Source organism: Hyperolius riggenbachi, chromosome 10 (assembly GCF_040937935.1).
Source record: "Hyperolius riggenbachi isolate aHypRig1 chromosome 10, aHypRig1.pri, whole genome shotgun sequence".
NCBI lineage: Eukaryota > Metazoa > Chordata > Amphibia > Anura > Hyperoliidae > Hyperolius > Hyperolius riggenbachi.
In genome coordinates, this window is record NC_090655.1 from 26,415,800 (window position 1) to 26,436,905 (window position 21,106).

General features: G+C 44.4%; 1 protein-coding gene across 1 annotated transcript in view; it reads right to left on the reverse strand.

The window, feature by feature from the left end:
* CUZD1 (CUB and zona pellucida like domains 1) overlaps window positions 1-4,422 on the reverse strand; it is a 49,338-nt gene extending 44,916 nt beyond the window's left edge. The window contains exon 1 of the mRNA XM_068255046.1: window positions 4,298-4,422. Within this exon, the coding sequence (XP_068111147.1) occupies window positions 4,298-4,343 (46 nt within the window). The 5' untranslated portion in view covers window positions 4,344-4,422. The remainder of the gene's footprint in view (window positions 1-4,297) is intronic.
* Between the last annotated feature and the right edge of the window lie 16,684 nt (window positions 4,423-21,106).

Genomic DNA, 21,106 nt, shown 5'->3' on the forward strand with positions numbered 1-21,106 from the left:
CTTTTTCAACTACTTTTTGGTACTTTTTAGATTGCAAAATGCTGAAAATTTATTTTAAATAGAAGATAAAAAAATTATCACCTAGGAGATAATTTAGTAGAAAAAGTTAATTGCATATGGGCTAAGGGCCTCATTCAGTTTTCATCAAAGTTTTCTCCTAGGAGATCATTTTTCTACTTCTACTTAAAGAACCTGAAGTTACTTTAAAAAAAGTTTCACTTACATTTTTTTTAAAGTAACTTCAGATTTCTTTTAAAATAATTTTTCAGCACTCTGCATTTAAAAAAGTACGACTTTTTTTTTTCTTAGAAAAAGTTCTGCTAATATTATACTAAGACTTTTCTTACTTGCTGGTGGCTTGAAAGCCATTTTATCAACAAAGTGTGAAAATATCTCCTAGAAGAAAACTTAGAGAGTAAATTTGAAAATCCATACAGCAAAATATTCATATTACTAATCAAAAAGATCAAAATTTGATTGATTGAAATGTATTCCAATCCTACCAACTTTTTCAATTTATAGAATTTTTTTTTTCAGATTCTTTATTTATGTAGAGGAATGAACTTAAAATCCACGTACAATATCCAAATATAACGTCTTGTACAATATATACATGGATTAACAGTACTGTGTAACATATACACCAGGAGACGCAGCTCCATCATCACATATACATCTCACATTGAATAAAGATTCTGAAGTGTATATATGCAGAAATTGTCATTGCTACATTTTTGTTTGTTTTAAGTCTATCCTATATTCAGGCCTGGATAAGCCAGGCCTAAATAAAAGCATTATAAACCTATAAATGAACATAACTTGCAATATTGGTTTGAAGATAAAATTGAACATGTCCCAGACACTCGAGAACCCATGTCTCCTCATATGGCCATAGGTTGTAGTCATCTTGTGTTTAGGTTGGATGTGGTTTCACGTCCCCCAGCCCCCCCCCCCCCCCCCCCCCCCCAGTAGTAAAAGCCTATAGAAAGCATAAGATTTGTTATTTTCCTCTCTCATCAACTCCTTAATGAATTCAGTGCTTATGCTGGGCATACACGGTAGGATTCTTCCTTATCAATCGAGCCGCTGATGGCTCGATTGATCATTTCCGACAGGTCCGATGACCCGCTGGATCGATTCCCCGCTCGATCCGGGAATCGATACAGGCGGCGGTGGGGACGAGCGGGGATGCGGCGGGAGTCGATCCGGGAAGCTAATTGAGCCGCCGGATCGACTCGTGTATGCCCAGCATTAGATCGTCTACCTGCTTTTAATTCAGTTAGCACTACCCTCTAATACCCCTTCAAAACCCTCGGATTCCCTAAACGTTGACCAGAATGCCCAGGTCTTTTTAAACACCTCAATTCTATCCATTGTCGTGAGAGTTCGGTCTTCCATTAGTTGTATATGGTCTATCTCTTTTACCAAATCTGAGGATCCTGGGGGAGTGGGATCAAGCCACTTTCTGACTATAACAGTTTTGGCTGCGTTCAATATATGTCTGACTACTGAACTTTTTATATGCTCTCACAGACCAATCATTACAATGTAGTAGGTAGAACTCTGGAGTAAAAGGCGTACTACGGTTGGTAACATGTTTTAGTAGTCGTTCAATTTTGCTCCTGAAATCTTTCAAGATAGGGCAAGACCACACTATATGTATAGAGTACCCTGTGCACCGTTGCATCTCCAACATTTTTCATTTGCCTCTGGATATATTTTATGGAGTTTAACCACTTTACCCCCAGCGGTACGAATTTCTCCGCCCCTTTTTTCCCTCCTAAAAAACCAGGGATGGAGAAATCCGTACCTTCCGCGCTACCGCCGCTGTCCGCGGTCCCGCCGCTCGTGCGCGCGCACCCGCCGCTCGTGCACGCCGCCGCCCGCTCGCCCGGAGATCAATGAACGGGAAAATCCATTCCCGTTCGTTGATCTAGCCCCCGCAATGATCTGCTGCTTCTTTCAGAAACAGCGAGATCATTGTGCGTCTCCCAGCCTCCTACTGCTTCCTGTAAGCGTCCTTCCGGACGCTTACAGGTCGCATGTAAACAAACACTCTGTGGCCATCTTGTGGCCAAATAGTAAACTACACCCTAAAAGCATTTTACATATACAAACATTACATTTACACAATAAATTAACTCATTACCTCCCACACTCCCCAATTATTATTTTTTTTTTGTAATTAAAAAAAAAAAAAATACAATAAAAAAAAACATAAATAGTTACCTTAGGGACTGAACTTTTTAAATATTCATGTCAAGAGGGTATAACACTGTTACTTTATAAACTGCGGGCTTGTAATTAGGGATGGATGCAAAACTGAAAAAAATGCACCTTTATTTCCAAATAAAATATTGTCGCCAAACATTGTGATAGGGACATAATTTAAATGGTTTTATAACCGGGACAAATGGGTTAATACATTTCATGGGTTTTAATTACAGTAGCATGCTTTATTTAAAAACTATAATGGCCGAAAACTGAAAAATAATATTTTTTTCCCACATTTTTTCCTATTTCCCCATTAAAACACATTTAGAATAAAATAATTCTTGGCATAATGTCCCACCTAAAGAAAGCCTAATTGGTGGCAAAAAAACAAGATATAGTTCATTTAATTGCGATAAGTAATGATAAAGTTATAGACGAATGAATGGAAGGAGCGCTGAAAGGTGAAAATTGCTCTGGTGGTCAGGGGGTAAAACCCCTCAGTGGTGAAGAGGTTAAAGGGCGTATAATACCATCGAGAAAGAATCTTGTAATTAGTATCTTGTATCTTAGCTGACAGGCAGGTTTTGTGAGCATACAAGCACATTTTTCCCCTTTGAGCAGCAGAAAAAGCGCGTCGCAGGTCGGGATCTGTGAATAATGGCGCACAGGGCCTATGCATAAACATGGCGCCGCATTAAAAAGATACGCTTATCGCTATTTATCGTTAGTACTGCATAATAATGGCGCACAGGGAAAAAAGAAGAAAAACGGCACACACTAACGTTATTTATCAATAGTGGCACACACTAACGTTATTTATCAATAGTGGCACACAATAACGTTATTTATCAATAGCGCCCTACATAAGCCAAACTGCAGACGTTATTTAACTGCAAAGCGGTGAATGGATTTAATGTAACTGTCAAGGTTAGGGTTGGGCACCACTGGGGGGGTCTTAGGGTTAGGCACCACCAGGGGGGTCTTAGGGTTAGGCACCACCAAGGGGGTGGTTAGGGTTAGGTACAGGGAGGGTTCTGTGTGAGAGTAGGGTTAGGCATAGTTACAGTACAATATACACCACCAGGGGGGTGGTTAGGGTTAGGCACCACCGGGGGGGTTTAGGGGTTAGGGATAGGTACAGAGAGGGTTCTGTGTGTTAACGCTAAATAACGATAAGGCTTTAACGCTAAATAACAATAAGGCTTTAACGTTAAATAGCGATAAGCGGCAAACGGATTAGCAACACTGTGCGCCATTATTCACAGGCGCCATTTTCAGATGGATGCCCCAGGTCACCCTCCCATAACTTGAAGAACGGGCCCTCGAAGTCTGTTTGTGATATTAGTATAAGGTATATTTTGGATAGAGTTTTCTCTATTGGGTCTACCCCATGACATAGATTTACAAATTCTGTTAGGCGTCTCAGTTGTGTTGGAACTATCCTAAGATGTCGCAGAAGATGTCTGATTTGGAAGTATCCCCACCAATCCAACCCAGGCTTGCACTGAGTCATTCTGAGCTCATCTAAGGTCCTCCACTTCCCATTTGCATGAATGTCTGCTAATTTTAGTGTCACAAACTCTTTCCAGTCTTTATGTATGTGGGCTCTACGATTTAGGCAATAGTGGGGAAGGCCACGGCGACATATACAATTGTTTTAATGACATTTTCAAACGTGTGTGGTACCTTAAGCAACTTCCACAGAACTTTCAATCAACCAAAACATTGTATCTGTTTCGATGTGCGTAGCATGGCTCCCAACAGCTAAGGATGCATATTTCTGTAATCTTGTTTATAGATATGAGAATAACAGGCAGCAAGAATCATTGCAATGCTCAGTCAGGTTCTAGTAAGAACATGGAGACAATGGATGTGTAAGGTGTTCTGTGGTTTCTTCCAGGAACAAAATCAGTAACCATGCAAAGGACCACTATTGCGAATAAAAAACTAAAATTTAAAATACATGTAAACACATACCAATAAGAAGTACAGTATTTTTCTTCCAGAGTAAAATGACCCATAAATTACTTTCCCCCTATGTTGCTGTCACTTACAGTAGTAGGCAGTAGAAATCTGACATTACCAACTGTTTTGGACCAGCTCACCACCTCATGGGGGATTCTTAGCATAGCTTTTATTCTTTATAAAGTTATTCCTTGCAAAGCATTTATACAAATATGCAGGCCAGCCTCCCCCTGCTCACTGTACACTTTTTGGCAGTTGGATGGAGCAACTGCCATTCACTAAGTGCTTTTGAAAATAAATAATACACTGCGAACCTCCATGAGGAGATGAACTGGTCCAAAAATTGTCGGTTCTGTCAGATTTCTACTGCCTACTGTAAGTGACAGCAACCAAGGAGAAAAGTAATTATAGCACATTTTACTCTGGGAGAAATGTACTTATTTGTAAATGTTTACACATACTTAAAATTTTACAATTTTCACAATAGTTGTCCTCTAATAATCGGGACAGTATTGTTTACCATATGTATAAGTAAGTACACCCTTTCATATTGAAGAGATTATGATATATGATATGATGTATCCATTTTCATGTTTCTTGCTTTGTCTTCAGATTGGAATACTAGAGCATTCTTGATAACTACAAATTCTCTTGCAGAACCAGGCATGATTCTTGCTATTTTCTTAGCTCAATAAACGGACCTTTAACCTCTTGAGGACTGCAGGGCTAAACCCCCCTAGTGACCAGGCAATTTTTAGTAAAAAAGGCCACTGCAGCTTTAAGGCCAAGCTGCAGGGCCGCACAACATAGCACACAAGTGATTCCCCCCCCCCTTTTCTCCCCACCAACAGAGCGCTCTGTTGGTGGGGTCTGATCGCTCCCCCCATGTTTATTTTTTTTTATCAATATTTTTGTTTGTGTTTAAAAAAAAAAACTTTTGCTTTAAACCCCTTCCCTCCCTCCCTCCCTCCCCCCAGCCAGCCAATCATGGCGATCAGCTCTCATAGGCTTCACGCTATGAGAGCCGATCGCTCTCTTGTCCCCCAGGGGGACAGCCGTGTCACACGGCTGTCCCCAGTGCAGCGCTGCTGCTGATCGCGGTGCTGCATCATATAAATAGACGACGATCGCGCCGTCTAACAGTCTGACGAGCGGCAATAGCCGCTCGGAGACTGAAGGCGGGGCGGAGCTCCGCCCCCCATGCAGGAGATGCGCGCGCAGCCTGCGCGCGATCTCCTGCAAAACAGAGCCCCGGACTTTACGCCAATTGGTGTTAGGCGGTCCTGGGGCTGCCGCCGTGACCACGCCCATCGGCGTGACGCGGTCGGGAAGAGGTTAGCATCGCCCACATAATCTCTTCTCCTCATCCCGTCTTTGTTGGAGTACCACAAGGCTCAATCCTTGAACCTCTTCACTTCTTTTTCTGTACCCATAGCCTTAGCCAACTTATTAGCTTTCTTTGGCATCCATTATGACTTATATGCAAACGATACCCACAATTATCTTTCTGCTTTAACTTCTTATTGTCTAAACACTTTCTCCTCTTCCATGTTCTATTGCTTCTTGAAGTAAATTTAAAGAAAACAATAATAGTAATCTTTCCACCTTCTGAATACCCACATATCTTTCCACCTTTCATACCCGACAACATACAAATAACTCTAATGGTGCTCATACATGGTACAATAAAAACATTTGATTTTCCCGTTTATTCCACCAAAATGATCAAATCGAATAAAAGTCGAAAATCTTTTTTTTTTTTTTTCCAATCAATAAAAATGACCGATTATCCCATTTTTATTCGAAAAAAATTCCTCTCTGACATGTTGGAAAAATCTTTATATTCGATCTAATGAAATAATCGAACAAAATTATCTAATAAAAAAAAATGAAAAAATTGTACCATGTTTGAGCACCATAAGTTATTTTCCTCCTAACTTCTCCATCTTAAAAATATCTCACAAATCCTTTGCATCCAAACCCAGGTTGCAACTAAATTACTAGTGCATGCCTTAGCTATATCCATAGTAGACAACTTTAACATCTGTCTCTGTGGTCTACCAATGACTTTGCTGGTACCTCTGTGGTCCTTCCTAAACACTGCTATTCATCGCATTCCACTGACTTCAACCTTCTAAGACGTTCTCTCCATCGGTCAATCCACTGGTTCCCATCAAATATAGGATCCAGTTCCACCTTCTAACTTCTATTTACAAACCTCTCTAAAATACGTGCAAGAGTTTTAACATTTTCATGTTTGAGTAAACAACTTCTACAACCTTCCCTTTGGAGTAGATCCTTTGAAAAGGTAAGTCCACCACTTCCTTCCATTTTTAAAATGTCTTTAATTAATTTGTGGTATTTTGGCGCCTCTGTTTCTCAACGTCATCCGCCCTTGGTGGATGGTTTCCCCCATTTTTCCAGAGAGCGAATATTACCCCGAGTGGGGTCAGGTTTGCTCTCCCCACCTGTGCCATAGTGGGACCATTGACTGTGGCCAACAAGATTTAACTTCCCACAGAGGGGAAATGTTGGCAGTATAAAAGAATGATAATATGTCCCTAAGATGTGGCCACGTAGACCTACCTTCAGAAGGTACAGCTTTCTCAGATTTCTCTTCTTGTGCTAGGGTAGTGGTGCAGAGTAGGAGCAGGGCTATCACATATCCCACCGGCGACATCTTAACGAAGTGTTAGTACAACCACACATGAATTCAGCATAATTGGAAAGTAAATAAATATATATACAGGCCTTGTTGACCTCCACTATCTTTCGTAATTGCTCTTTGGGACACCGTGTGATAGCGACAGATGGTGGTTCCCAGTGACTATCTCGCATCGAGCAATGCAAGGGGTGTGTCCAGGAAACACGCACCTGCTCATTTCTCACCTGGGACTTGGCGTAAATATTTGGACATGGAGTAAGGAAATACCGCAATGAAGTAAATGCTATACTACTCAATTGACCATGTAGTAATTCTAACTACAGATATCACATGATTGTCTCTCATTCTGAACGCTAAAGCCTGGTTTCAATTATGGTTGGCCAATCCCTGACCAATTTTACCACCTCCATGTAGTATGAGGGTTTACCTACAGAATCTGCTCATAGTTTTCAAACTCTGTTGGCCCTCATACCACAATGGGGTGGTAAAATTGGGCAGTGATTGGCTAAACATAATTTAAACTGTATACGAAGCATAAGGATGCCTACACTTATCTAATTTGATTGGCCAATTATTGGATGATAATTTAACACCTCCCAGGGGAGGACTGGGACCTTTTGGCCTGGAGGGAGAACACAAACTAGAGGCCCGGTTTCATGGCAGCCCCAGCCCAAATGACGTCACATGCACCCCACGTGCTATATACCGGTAGTCACATGGTCATGCCAATGCAGAAATATAGCAAGGATACTAGAGGGACAGCATGACAGGTAAAGTATAAATGCACAGGCACCGTGGGGTACATAATAGATTTTGAGGGAAAACGCCGGGGTTTCCATTGCATACATAGTTTGTTATTATTGCACTTAACGAATACATCGGCACGAGATTTCCCAGCATCTCAGATTGATACATTCAACTACTTTCCACCCAAAATAAGTCAAATTGTTGATTGGGCATGCTTGTGGCGGCACAGATTTTCATCCGATTGGATAGTTATCGAAGCAGTTGGTGGATCGGCCAGCCCTAAATCATTGAAGGAGAGGCAGCCTGGGGGGAAATCTCCCCCTTCCCCCCTGGCCAGTCCTCCCCTGACACCTCCATATAGTATAAAACCTGGTGCACACTTAAAATTATGATTGGACAATCACTAACCAATTTTGCCACTTCCCTGTAGAATGAGGGTCAAAAAATATTGAATACTATGAGAAGATTGCCTAGGTAAACCCTCATACTACATGTAGGTGGGAGAATTGGTAAGTGATTGGCCAATCATAATTGAAAGTGTGTACCAGCCTTAAAGTGAACCAGAGATGAAGCAGCGTCATGTATTTTACCATATATATCAGTGGGAACATTAGAGAAAACACCTACCCTGCTCTCTGTTTCATTCTTCACTGCTCAGCCTGCTTCTTATCAGCCCTGATAAAATCCCTGACTGAGCATTCAGTCTGGCTTTGCTCAGGAATCATTATAGTTGAGTCTGTCTTCTCTGATGTTTTTTCAAGCCCAAGCCTGCCCCCTTCTGGCTCTGCTATAATGACTCAGCAATAATCCCATCTCCCCAGTCTGTATCCTGTCCAGGTGCAGCTCTGTTGTTGCCCAAGACTCAGTCAAGGATCCAATAAGATTCAAGAGTTGAACGGAAAACAGGTGTTTTAGCTTTCTCATTTACTTCTCGTTTGGATATGAATCCTCTGTTAATGGCGTGATACGATCCATCAGCAGGTGCTAATCTCTCGTTTATTTTGGCATCAATTATCCCATTTGTAGAGATTATTGGGTCTTGATATCTACAAAAAACAAACAAAACTGGTCTTAGGTCTTTGCTATCCAAGTTATGTCATGCCTAGTATTTCCTCTACTGATAACCATGGTTGTTGTAATGTTGGTTCTTCGTTAACCGTCCCACTGAGGCGAGGGTAACTCTTAGAGTGCAGGATCTAAGTGACCACGGGTCCTCACCAGAGTGCCTTGCAAGGGATGATGGGCATTGCTGCCTAGTGTTCACCAGTTTGCACTCCAGATTCCCCTAACAGTGGTTAGGAGAACAGGTGACACCCCAATGAGAAGGTTCAGGTAGACATACCTGTAGACAGTGGCGTATCTATAGGGGTGCAGCTATGGCTAGTGCCATGGGCGCCACAGCACTCCCCTTCTCCCTGTGCTGCAAAAATGTATTTATTGAGCCACCGCTCAAAAACCATTGCCCCCTCCTCTCCGTGCTGCGCACTGCTAAATAATGCATGTTTTGAGCCTCTCTCCCTCCTTCTCCACCTCTACCCCTCCTTCTCCTCCGTGCTGCTGCTGCCACTGAAGCACGAACAGACCTGCAATCAGCGGCAACCAGGAGACAGGACAGGAGATTGGCACATAGTAGCCGCGTGGTGAACTTCAAATGCAGGAAGTGCCATCATCGGTCACTCCTGCATTTGAAATTCACCGCGCGGCTACTATGTGCCGATCTACTGTCCTGTCTCCTGGTCACCACTGATTCCAGGTCTGTTCGTGCTTTAGCGGAAGCAGCAGCAGCACGGGGGAGAAGGAGGGGGAGAGGCTCAATACATGCATTTTTAGCAGCGCGCAGAATGGAGAGAAGGAGGGGATGACTGTTTTGAGCGGCGGCTCAATAAATACATTTTAGCTGCGCCGCTGATAGCAGCGACAGCATGGGACAGAAGGAGGGGGGACTGTTTGTGGGAAGGAGAGGGAGCTACCGGTATGGAGGGGAGAAGAAAATGGGCCTATTATTTGGTGTGGTGGGGGTGTGGGTAAGCTTTGGGAGGGCACAATTTTAGTGTTTGCCGCAGGCGCTGGTTTGCCCAGATACGCCTCTGCCTGTGGAGGTAATCATAGTCATACAATCCGATGTTGGGGTAGGTAGCAAGATTCCCAGAAGATAAACAGGCCAGGTCAGTACAGGCAAAGTTCAGAGTCAGATACAAGCCAGGATTGGAGCAGATGGGAGACAGGAAAGTCCAGGAACAGGCCAAAGTCAACACCAGGGAATCAGGGCCCATTTGCAATTAACTTTTTTCTCCTGAGTTTTCTCCTAGGAGATAATTTTTCATCTTCAATTTAAAATAACTTTCCAGCACTTTGCAATGGAAAAGGTACAAAAACGTAGCTGAAAAATTACTGTAAAAATTATTTTGAGTATTTGTGTGCTTGCTGGGGGTTTAAAAGGAATTTTTGAAAAATTATTTCAAAAAGAAGATGAAAAATTATCTCATAGGAGAAAACTCAGGAGAAAATTTTAATTGCTTATGGGCCACATGAGTTTTCTCCTTATTCTTAATAACTTTTCAACAGTTTGCATTTGAAAAAAAAATAAAGACAAAAAATAATAACTGAAAAAAGTAGTATCAAAAAAGTATTTTCTTGCTTTCTGGTGGTTTAAAAGGCATTTCATTGACAATGTGCAAGAATATCACCTGGGAGAAAACATAGAAGAAAAAGTGAATGGACTACAAAGCATTTCTTGGGTCTTTTGCATAAATTGATTTTAATATGTGTGCTAGAGGTCTGCAGCGGGTTGGGTACCCGCGGGTACCCGCAGGTAACCCAAAATGCGGGTCGAGTTCGGGTACCCGAATTGATTTAAGCTGTGGGTGCGGGTCGGGTGCGGGTAGCGAGTTGCGGGTGCGGGTAGGGTTGCGGGTAGTGGTCTGCGGGTGCGGGTCGCGGGTAGTGAAAGCAAGCATGTAAACCTTCTTAAGCTTTGGTTTGTGTATAAAAATAGGTTTTATTAACTTTACAGCTCCCCAATGTTACTTTAAATGTGCACTTTAGAAGAAAATGTAAAAAAGCGGGTCGCGGGTAGTGGGTCGGGTAGCAGGTCTGCGGGTCGCGGGTCAGGTGTGGGTAGTGGTTCTGCGGTGCGGGTCGGGTTGCGGGTATCAAATTCACCAGGAAGTGGGTCGGGTAGCGGGCCTGCGGGTCGCGGGTCGGGTGTGGGTAGCAGTTCTGCGGTGCGGGTCGGGTTGCGGGTATCAAATTCACCAGAAAGTGGGTCGGGTAGCGGGCCTGCAGGTCGCGGGTCGGGTGTGGGTAGCAGTTCTGCGGTGCGGGTCGGGTTGCGGGTATCAAATTCACCAGAAAGCGGGTAACGGATCGCGGGTGCGGGTATGGAAAAGTGGACCCGCGCAGGCCTCTAATGTGTACATCATTGTTAAAACCTTCCTGACAAACCTACTATGCACAGCAAATTGATTCCTTGCTGTCCAAATATTTTTATCTCACCTCTGTACGCAGCTTTGCAAAGCCAGACAGTCACACCAGCAGGGGGAGCTTGATAAAAACATCCTGCTTTCCTTTGTGTAATTTAATATTTATCTGATTTAAAAAAAATAATTAGGAGTACACCTAGTAAGTAAATAAAACAAATATAAAAAAAATACTATACATTTAACGTCAATATAATTGCAATGCTGTTATCTTCCTATAATAGTAGTTAGCATGAAACAAGGTCAGAACTGCATCCTGGGCATCTTGTTTTTCCTCTGTGTTATGGAAAGTTTATGAAAGCCAACAGGCAATAATAGCTCAATCAGGAGATAGACCTTGAGATCGGCAACTGTGAATTTTTGGCAAAGGTTTTAATAGAATTTCCCTGTTTTACATGAGATCAAAGCACGGAGTAAAGGTCAATCCTTGCTTAGTATTTATCCAGCTCAACATACACATATTTTCATACAGGTTCATTAATAATTGACAACGCTGTTTCCCAAACCTTGCTCAATCTTTGTTTTACCATCGCGATCCCACCTGTGCTATTGGCAAGGACGATGTGTTCCTCATCCACTGAGGACGGGGCCTCCTTCAGATCATCCATCCAATCAGTAAATGACTCTCAGACTTCTTCCCCTTTTTTCATGCGTTTTTGTGACTGGCAGGGGCTGGCGGGTTACACAAGTATTTATGAGATTTTCTAGCTTAACCACTTAACGACCGCCTAAACGCCGATAGGCGTCGGTGGGTCGTTAGTGGTATAGCATGGATTTTCCATGCCAGTTCACGGAGGATGCCTCTGTGAACAGTGTGCGAGCCGCCGATCGCGGCTCGCACGCATAATGTAAACACGCAGGGAAGAAATCCCCGCTGTTTACATCTCACGGCGCTGCTGCGCAGCAGCGCCGTAAGGGAGATCGGCGATCCCCGGCCTCTGATTGGCCGGGGATCACCGGCATCTGATAGGCAGAAGCCTATCCTATCAGGCGCAGGACGGATATCCGTCCTGCGCCGCTCAGAGGGGAAGGGAGAGGGAGGGAACGGAGGTGAGGGCAGAAAACGCTGCGAAGGGGGGCTTTGAGGAACCCCCCTCACAAAACAATAATAGCCGGCGGCGATCAGACCCCCCAGCAGAACATCCCGCTAGTGGGGAAAAAAGGGGGGAAGTCTGATCGCCCTGGCACATACTTGATCGGTGCTGCGGGCTGTAGAGCCCATGCAGCACCGATCGCTGGAAAATCCCCTGGTCCATAAGTGGTTAAGGACTCATTAATTTAGTCAACTCCGACTCTTTGTGACCGACCATATATACTTCTGCATGCCAAATGTGTCAATCACGGCTTCTTTTTAGCTGTTGCACTGTACTTTTTTTTTTTACTGTTGTCACATATACAGTAAAACCCCCGTTATCCAGAACTTGGTTAAAGTGGATCTGAGAGAAACTTTTACTCATTGCATAGTTGGGTTCCTTTCTTATAGTTTTTAGGGCATTCCTCAAGCCAAATACTTTTTTTTGTTTTGTTTTAACCACTTCACAACTGAGGGGTTTTAACTCTGGAGCACCAGAGCAATTTTCACCTTTCAGCGCTCCTTCCATTCATTCGTCTATAACTTTATCATTACTTATCGCAATGAAATGAACTATATCTTGTTTTTTCCCGCCACCAATTAGGCTTTCTTTAGGTGGGACATTATGCCAAGAATTATTTTATTCTACACTAGCTGATTGCCCGGCGTTGCCCGGGTATGTATTTGGCTGGTGTTGGCTCCGCCCATTTTTTCTAGCCCTAACACACAATTACTCAATGACCAAGTTTGTGAGCTTTGCGGTCTTTGGTATCAATAATTTGCATTGAAATTATAAAATCTGATTGGCTGGTTGTGGCTCCACACCCTTTTCTGAATTTGAACCCCAGTCACCCAATTACCAACTGTACCAGGTTTGAGGCCTGTGCCATTAATAGTGCAAGAATGGTAGCAATTAAATATTCCCCTTGAAAAGCAATAGGTGAAGTTTGATTCACTTTTGTACGCTCCACCCACTTTTCTGAATATTAATCTCAGTCACCCAGTGACCAACTGTGCAAAGTTTGAGAACCCTGCCATTAACAGTGTAAGAATGGCTGCAGTTTACATTTTCCCAGGGAAATTTGTATTTTTCTCCACCCACTGATGACCCGGCGTTGCCTGTGTATGTATTTGACTGGTGTTGGCTCCGCCCACTTTCTAACCCTAACGCACAAACACTCAATGACCAAGTTTGTGAGCTTTGGGGTCCTTGGTATCAATAATTTGTATAATCCCATGAAATGAAACAAATCAGATTGGCTGTTTGTGGCTTCACCCCCTCTCCAGCAAGTGAACCCCAGTCACCCATTGATCAACCGTAGCAGGTTTGAAGCATCTGCTATTAGCAGTGTAAAAATGGCAGCAATTTAAATATTCCCCTTGAAAATCAACAGGTGAATTTTGATTGGCTAATATAGGCTCCACTCACTTCCCTGAATATTAATCTCAGTCACCCAGTGACCATCTGGGCAAAGTTTGAGAACCCTGCAATTAACAGTGTAAGAATGGCTGCAGTTTATATTTTCCCAGTGAAATTTGATTTTGGTTCCGCCCACTTTTTGTAACCTGGACACAGTCACTCAATGACCAATTTTGTGAGCTTTGGGGTCCTTGGCATCGATAATTTGTACTTTCCCATGTAATGAAACAAATCTGATTGACTGTTTGTGGCTCTGTCCCCTTTTCTGAATTTGAACCCCAGTGACCCAATGACCAACTGTACCAGGTTTGAGGCTTGTGCCATTAACAGTGCAAGAATGGCAGCAATTTTAATATTCTCCTTGAAAAGCGATATGTGATTTTTGATTGGTATTTTTAGGCTCCACTCACTTTTCTGAATATTAATCCCAGTCACCCAGTAACCAGCTGTGCAAAGTTTGAGAACCCTGCCATTAACCGTGAAGAAAGGCTGCAGTTTACAATTTCCCAGAAAAATCTGTTTTTGACTCCACCCAGTCTTTGTAACCTTAACACACAGTCACTCAATGATCAAGGTTGTGAGCTTTTGGGTTCCTGGCATCAAAATTCTGCTAATGGAAGCAGTTTATCCAGCAAAGAAATCTGATTGGCTGTGTTTGGCTCCGCTCCTTGACTGAATTTGAACCCCAGACACTTAACGACCGACTGTAGCAGGTTTGAGGCCTCTGCCATTAACAGTGTAAGAATGGTAGCAATGTAAATATTCCCCTTGAAAATCAATAGGTGAATTTTGATTGGTTCTTGTAGGCTCCACCTACTTTTCTGAATATTAATCCTAGTCACCCAGTGACCAACTGTGTGAAGTTTGAGAACCCTGCCATTAACAGTGTAAGAAAAGCTGCAGTTTCTATTTTCCAATGTAAAAAGTTAGTTGTTTTTGGCCCCGCCCACTATTTCTAACCTTAACATACAGTCACTCAATGACCAAGTTTATGAGCTTTGGGGTCCTTGGCATAAATAAGTTGCATTTTACCATTGAAATTAAACAAATCTGATTGGCTGTATTTGGCCCGCTCCCTTCAGAATTTAAACCCCAGTTTCCCAGTGACTGACTGTACCAGATTTGAGGCCTCTGCCAATAAGAGTGTATGAATGGCAGCAATGTAAATAATGCCCTTGAAAATCAAAAGGTGAATTTTGATTGGCTGCTGTAGGCTCCACCCACTTTCCTGAATATTAATCCCAGTCACCCAGTGGCCAACTGTGTCACGTTTGAGAACCCTGCCAATAAGAGAACGGCTGAAATCAATGTAACAAATCTGATTGGCTGTTTGTGGCTCCACCCCTTTAGTGAATTTGGACCCCAGTCATCCAATGACCGACTGTATCAGGTTTGAGGTCTCTGCCATTAACAGTGTAAGAATCGTAGTAATGTAAATATTCCGCTTGAAAATCAACAGGTCAATTTTGATTGGCTGTTGTAGGCTCCACCCACATTTCTGAATATTCATCTCAGTCACCCAGTGGCTAATTGTGTAAAGTTTGGGAACCCTGCCATGTTAAAAATTTAGTTGTTGGCACCGGCCACTTTTTCTAACCTTGACATACAGTCACTCCGTTATCAAGTGTATCAGCTTTGGGGCCCTTGGTATCAATACTTTGTATATTCCCATTGAAAAATAAACAAATATGGCTGTTTGTGGCTCTGCCCCCTTTCTGAATTTGAACCCTAATCACCCAATAACTGACTGTATCAAGTTTGAGGCATTTGCTATTAACAGTATAAGAATGGTAGCAGCTTAAATATTCCCTTTGAAAATCAAAAGGTGAAATTTTATTGGCTGTTGTAGGCTAAACCCACCTTCCAAAATCTTAATCTCATTCACCCAGTGACCAACTGTGCCAAGTTTGAGAACCCTGCCATTAACGGTGTAAGAATGGCTGCAGTTTATATTTTCCAGTGAAGTTTGTTTTTAGCTCCGCCCACTTTTTGTAACCTTGACACACAGTCACCCAGTGACCAAGTTTGTGAGCTTTCAGGTTCCTGGCATCAAAAATGTGTGAATGGAAGCAGTTTATCCACCAAGGAAATCTGTTGGTAGGTGAACAGAGGCGCCAGAAGGATAAAAGTACATAACATTTTTAAAAAATTGCTGGGAGGAAGTGGTGGACTCGCCTCCGTTAAAGCAGACACCAAGGACTGTAAATATATAGATATACACATTTATTGAAAATACCCCAAAGATGCAACGCGTTTCACGGGCACAGCCCACTTCTTCAGGCAATAAGCAGGGGATAAACAACAGCAATTCAGTTATAGCAAGCAGAGCACCTCTCCCACATTTCAATAAATGTGTATATCTATATATATATACAGTCCTTGGTGTCTGCTTTAACGGAGGCGAGTCCACCACTTCCTCCCAGCAATTTTTTTTTAAATTTTATGTACTTTTATCCTTCTGGCGCCTCTGTTCACCTACCAATATATTTGAGTCCACCCCAGGTGGAGGGGTGATCTACCCCCTTTCTTCCTATCTACAGAGAGCGACTTCTTAATCCTGAGTGAGGACAGGTCTAATCTCCTCACCTGCCTAATGAGAGGTTACCTAGGTGGTAACCCGTGTTTGTGAGTATTACCATCTCACTGTTTCATTTATCCAATCAATTTTGACATACTACACCATATTGGGCTCTCGATTTCTCTTCAACCAATGAAATCTGATTGGCTGTAGGTGGCCCTTTAGTGAATTTGGACCCCAGTCACCCAATGACCAACTGTAGCAAGTTTGAAGCCTCTGTCATTAACAGTGTAAGAATGGCAGCAGTTTAAATATTCCCCTTGAAAATCAATAGGTGAATTTTGATTGGCTGTTGTAGGCTCCACCCACTTTCTTGAATCTTAATCGCATTCACCCAGTGATCAAGTGTGCCAAGTTTGAGAACCCTGCGATTAACAGTCTAAGAATGGCTGCAATTTACATTTTCCCATTTAAAATGAATGGCTGAAATTTGATTGGCTGTGTTATGCTCCTCCCACTTTTCCTGGATTCGTAACCTCGGTCACCAAGTGACCAACTGTGCCAAGTGTGGGGACTCTGGCTTGATTACTGCGAGAATGTCAGCCTTTTACATTTTTTCCATTGACTTGAATGGGTGAAATCTGATTTGCTGTTTGTAGCTCCGCCCACATGTGCAGGGGGGCCGCGAGACCCCAGAACATATCATCCCAGGTAGTAAGGGATCTGTATACCAAGTTTCGCACACATACAGACATACATACAGTGGGTTGCAAAAGTATTCGGCCCCCTTGAAGTTTTCCACATTTTGTCATATTACTGCCACAAACATGAATCAATTTTATTGGAATTCCACATGAAAGACCAACACAAAGTGGTGTACATGTGAGAAGTGGAACGAAAATCATACGTGATTCCAAACATTTTTTACAAATAAATAACTGCAAAGTGGTGTGTGCATAATTATTCGGCCCCCTTTGATCTGAGTGCAGTCAGTTGCCTATAGACATTGCCTGATGAGTGCTAATGACTAAATAGCTTGCACCTGTGTGTAATCTATTGTCAGTACAAATACAGCTGCTCTGTGAGGACCTCAGAGGTTGTCTAAGAGATTATTGGGAGCAACAACACCGTGAAGTCCAAAAAACACACAAGACAGGTCCAAGACAGGTCAGGGATCAAGTTATTGAGAAATTTAAAGCAGGCTTAGGCTACAAAAAGATTTCCAAAGCCTTGAACATCCCAAGGAGCACTGTTCAAGCTATCATTCAGAAATGGAAGGAGTATGGCACAACTGTAAACCTACCAAGACAAGGCCATCCACCTAAACTCACAGGCCGAACAAGGAGAACGCTGATCAGAAATGCAGTCAAGAGGTGGTGACTCTGGACCAGGCCCGTTTTTAGCGCCGTGCGGCCCGTGCCGCCGCCCGGGGCGCTGTTGGGAGGTGGGCGCTGAAATGGAGGGGGGAGCCGGAGCCGCTGGGAGGGCAGCCCGACCTCTCCCTCCCTCTCCCTCCCTCTCCTGGGCCGTCCTCCGTGCTCCCCCCTCAGATGCAGAGCGCAGCAGCAGCAGCAGCCAGGGAGGAAGCGCTGTTAACAACATACCTCCCTGCGTTCCAAGCGCTGCTCTCTCGCCGCCGGTCTCTTCCTCTCTGCCGCCGATGATGCACACACTAGTTCCGGCTAACAGGAACCAGCGTGTGCATCATCGTATAGGCAGAGAGGAAGAGACCGGCGGCGAGAGAGCAGCGCTTGGAACGCAGGGAGGTATGTTGTTTACAGCGCTTCCTCCCTGGCTGCTGCTGCTGCTGCGCTCTGCATCTGAGGGGGGAGCACAAAGGGCGGCCCAGGAGAGGGAGGGAGAGGGAGGGAGAGGTCGGGCTGCCCTCCCAGCGGCTCCGGCTCCCCCCTCCATTATGGGGGACAGCTACCTATCTAACCTACGCTGGGGGGCACCTACCTATCTATCCTATACTGGGGGGCACCTACCTAATCTAACCTACCCTGGGGGGCAGCTACCTATCTAACCTATACTGGGGGGCACCTGTCTAATCTAGCCTATACTGGAAGGGAGGGGGCAGCTACCTAATCTAACCTACGCTGGGGGGCACCTACCTATCTATCCTATACTGGGGGGCACCTACCTAATCTAACCTACCCTGGGGGGCACCTACCTAATGTAACCTACCCTGGGGGGCACCAACCTAATCTAACCTATACTGGGGGGCAGCTACCTAATCTAACCTACGCTGGGGGGCACCTACCTATCTAACCTACACTGGGGGGCACCTACCTAATCTAACCTACACTGGGGGGCACCTACCTAATCTAACCTACACTGGGGGGCACCAACCTAATCTAACCTATACTGGGGGGCAGCTACCTAATCTAACCTACGCTGGGGGGCACCTACCTATCTAACCTACACTGGGGGGCACCTACCTATCTAACCTACACTGGGGGGCACCTACCTAATCTAACCTACACTGGGGGGCACCTACCTAATCTAACCTACGCTGGGGGGCACCTACTTAATCTAACCTACGCTGGGGGGCAGCTACCTAATCTAACCTATACTGGGGGGCAGCTACCTAATCTAACCTACACTGGGGGGCACCTACCTAATCTAACCTACACTGGGGGGCACCTACTTAATCTAACCTACGCTGGGGGGCAGCTACCTGATCTAACCTATACTGGGGGCAGCTACCTAATCTAACGTATGCTGGGGGGCAGCTACCTAATCTAACCTATACTGGGGGGCAGCTACCTAATCTCCCCTACGCTGGGGGGCACCTACCTATCTAACCTATACTGGGGGGAACCTACCTAATCTAACCTACACTGGGGGGCACCTACTTAATCTAACCTACGCTGGGGGGCAGCTACCTAATCTAACCTATACTGGGGAGCAGCTACCCATCTAACCTATACTGGGGGGAACCTACCTATCTAACCTATGCTGGGGGCAACTATTCTGGCTACCTATATTAGAGGCACCCACCTAGCTAACCTGTACTGGGGCACCTACCTAACTAACTTATACCGGGGGCGCCTGCCTATCTAACCTATACTGGGGGCAACTAGTGGGGCAGCACGGTGGCGTAGTGGTTAGCGCTCTCGCCTTGCAGCGCTGGGTCCCCGGTTCGAATCCCAGCCAGGGCACCATCTGCAAGGAGTTTGTATGTTCTCCCCGTGTCTGCGTGGGTTTTCTCCGGGTACTCCGGTTTCCTCCCACATCCCAAAAACATACAGATAAGTTAATTGGCTCACCCCTAAATTGGCCCTAGACTACAGTACTTACACTACATAATTCATACATAGACATATAATAATAGTAGGGATTAGATTGTGAGCTCCTTTGAGGGACAGTTAGTGACAAGACAATATATATATACTGTAGAGCGCTGCGTAAGATGTCGGCGCTATATAAATACTAAATAATAATAATAATAACTATACTGGCTACCTATACTGGAGGCACCTGCCTGGCTAACCTATAGCGGGGGCAACTATACTGGCTCACCTATGCCTGGCTACCTATACTGGGATACCTATTCTTGGCTACCTATACTGGGGGGACCTATACTAAGTGCAACTAGACCTGGCTAACCTATACTGCGGGCACCCATACCTTGCTTGGGGGGGGTTGCGCAATTTTTACACACTCGCCCTGGGTGCATTTTAGCCTAGAAACTGCACTGCTCTGGACGAGCTGCAGAGATATACAGCTCAGGTGGGAGACTCTGTCCATAGGACAACTATCAGTCATGCACTGTACAAAGTTGGCCTTTATGGAAGAGTGGCAAGAAGAAAGGCATTGTTAACAGAAAGCATAAGAAGTCCCGTTTGCAGTTTGCCACAAGCCATGTGGGGGACACAGCAACCATGTTGAAGAAGGTGCTCTGGTCAGATGAGACCAAAATGGAACTTTTTGACCAAAATGCAAAACGCTATGTGTGGCAGAAAACTTACACTGCACATCACTCAGAACACACCATCCCCACTCTCAAATATGGTGGTGGCAGCATCATGCCCGGGGGATGCATCTCTTCAGCAGGACAGGGAAGCTGGTCAGAGTTGATGGGAAGATGGATGGAGCCAAATACAGGGCAACAGTGGCGTAGCTATGGAGCTCGGGGCCCCGGTGCCAGTTTTACATTGGGCCCCCCAAGCACTCTATACGTAACACTTGATACGGCTCAACAAAAACTGCCAATAGCAACTACAGTGTCAGAGGTGCCAGAAGGGGATGGGGAATAGTGTGTTAATGATTACCACTATTCATAGTATCTATAGGAGTGATTATTACTTCCACAGGACCAATAAACAGCTAATACTTTGGTTTAGGAAGGGGCCCATGGAGCCCCTCTGGCCTAAGGGCCCCGATGCGGTCGCTACCTCTGCAACCCCTATTGCTACGCCCCTGCAGGGCAATCTTGGAAGAAAACCTATTGGAGTCTGCAAAAGACTTGAGACTGGGGCGGAGGTTCACCTTCCAGCAGGACAACCACCCCAAACATAAAGCCAGGGCAACAATTGAATGGTTTAAAACAAAACATATCCATGTGTTAGAATGGCCCAGTCAAAGTCCAGATCTAAATCCAATCGAGAATCTGTGGCAAGATCTGAAAACTGCTGTTCACAAACGCTGTCCATCTAATCTGACTAGAGCTAGAGCTGTTTTGCAAAGAAGAATGGGCAAGGATTTCAGTCTCTAGATGTGCAAAGCTGGTAGGGACATACCCTAAAAGACTGGCAGCTGTAATTGCAGCAAAAGGTGGTTCTACAAAGTATTGACTCAGGGGGCCGAATAATTACGCACAACCCACTTTGCAGTTATTTATTTGTAAAAAAATGTTTGGAATGATGTATGATTTTCGATCCACTTCTCACATGTACACCACTTTGTATTGGTCTTTCACGTGGAATTCCAATAAAATTGATGCATGTTTGTGGCAGTAATGTGACAAAATGTGGAAAACTTCAAGGGGGCCGAATACCTTTGCAAGCCACTGTACATCTGA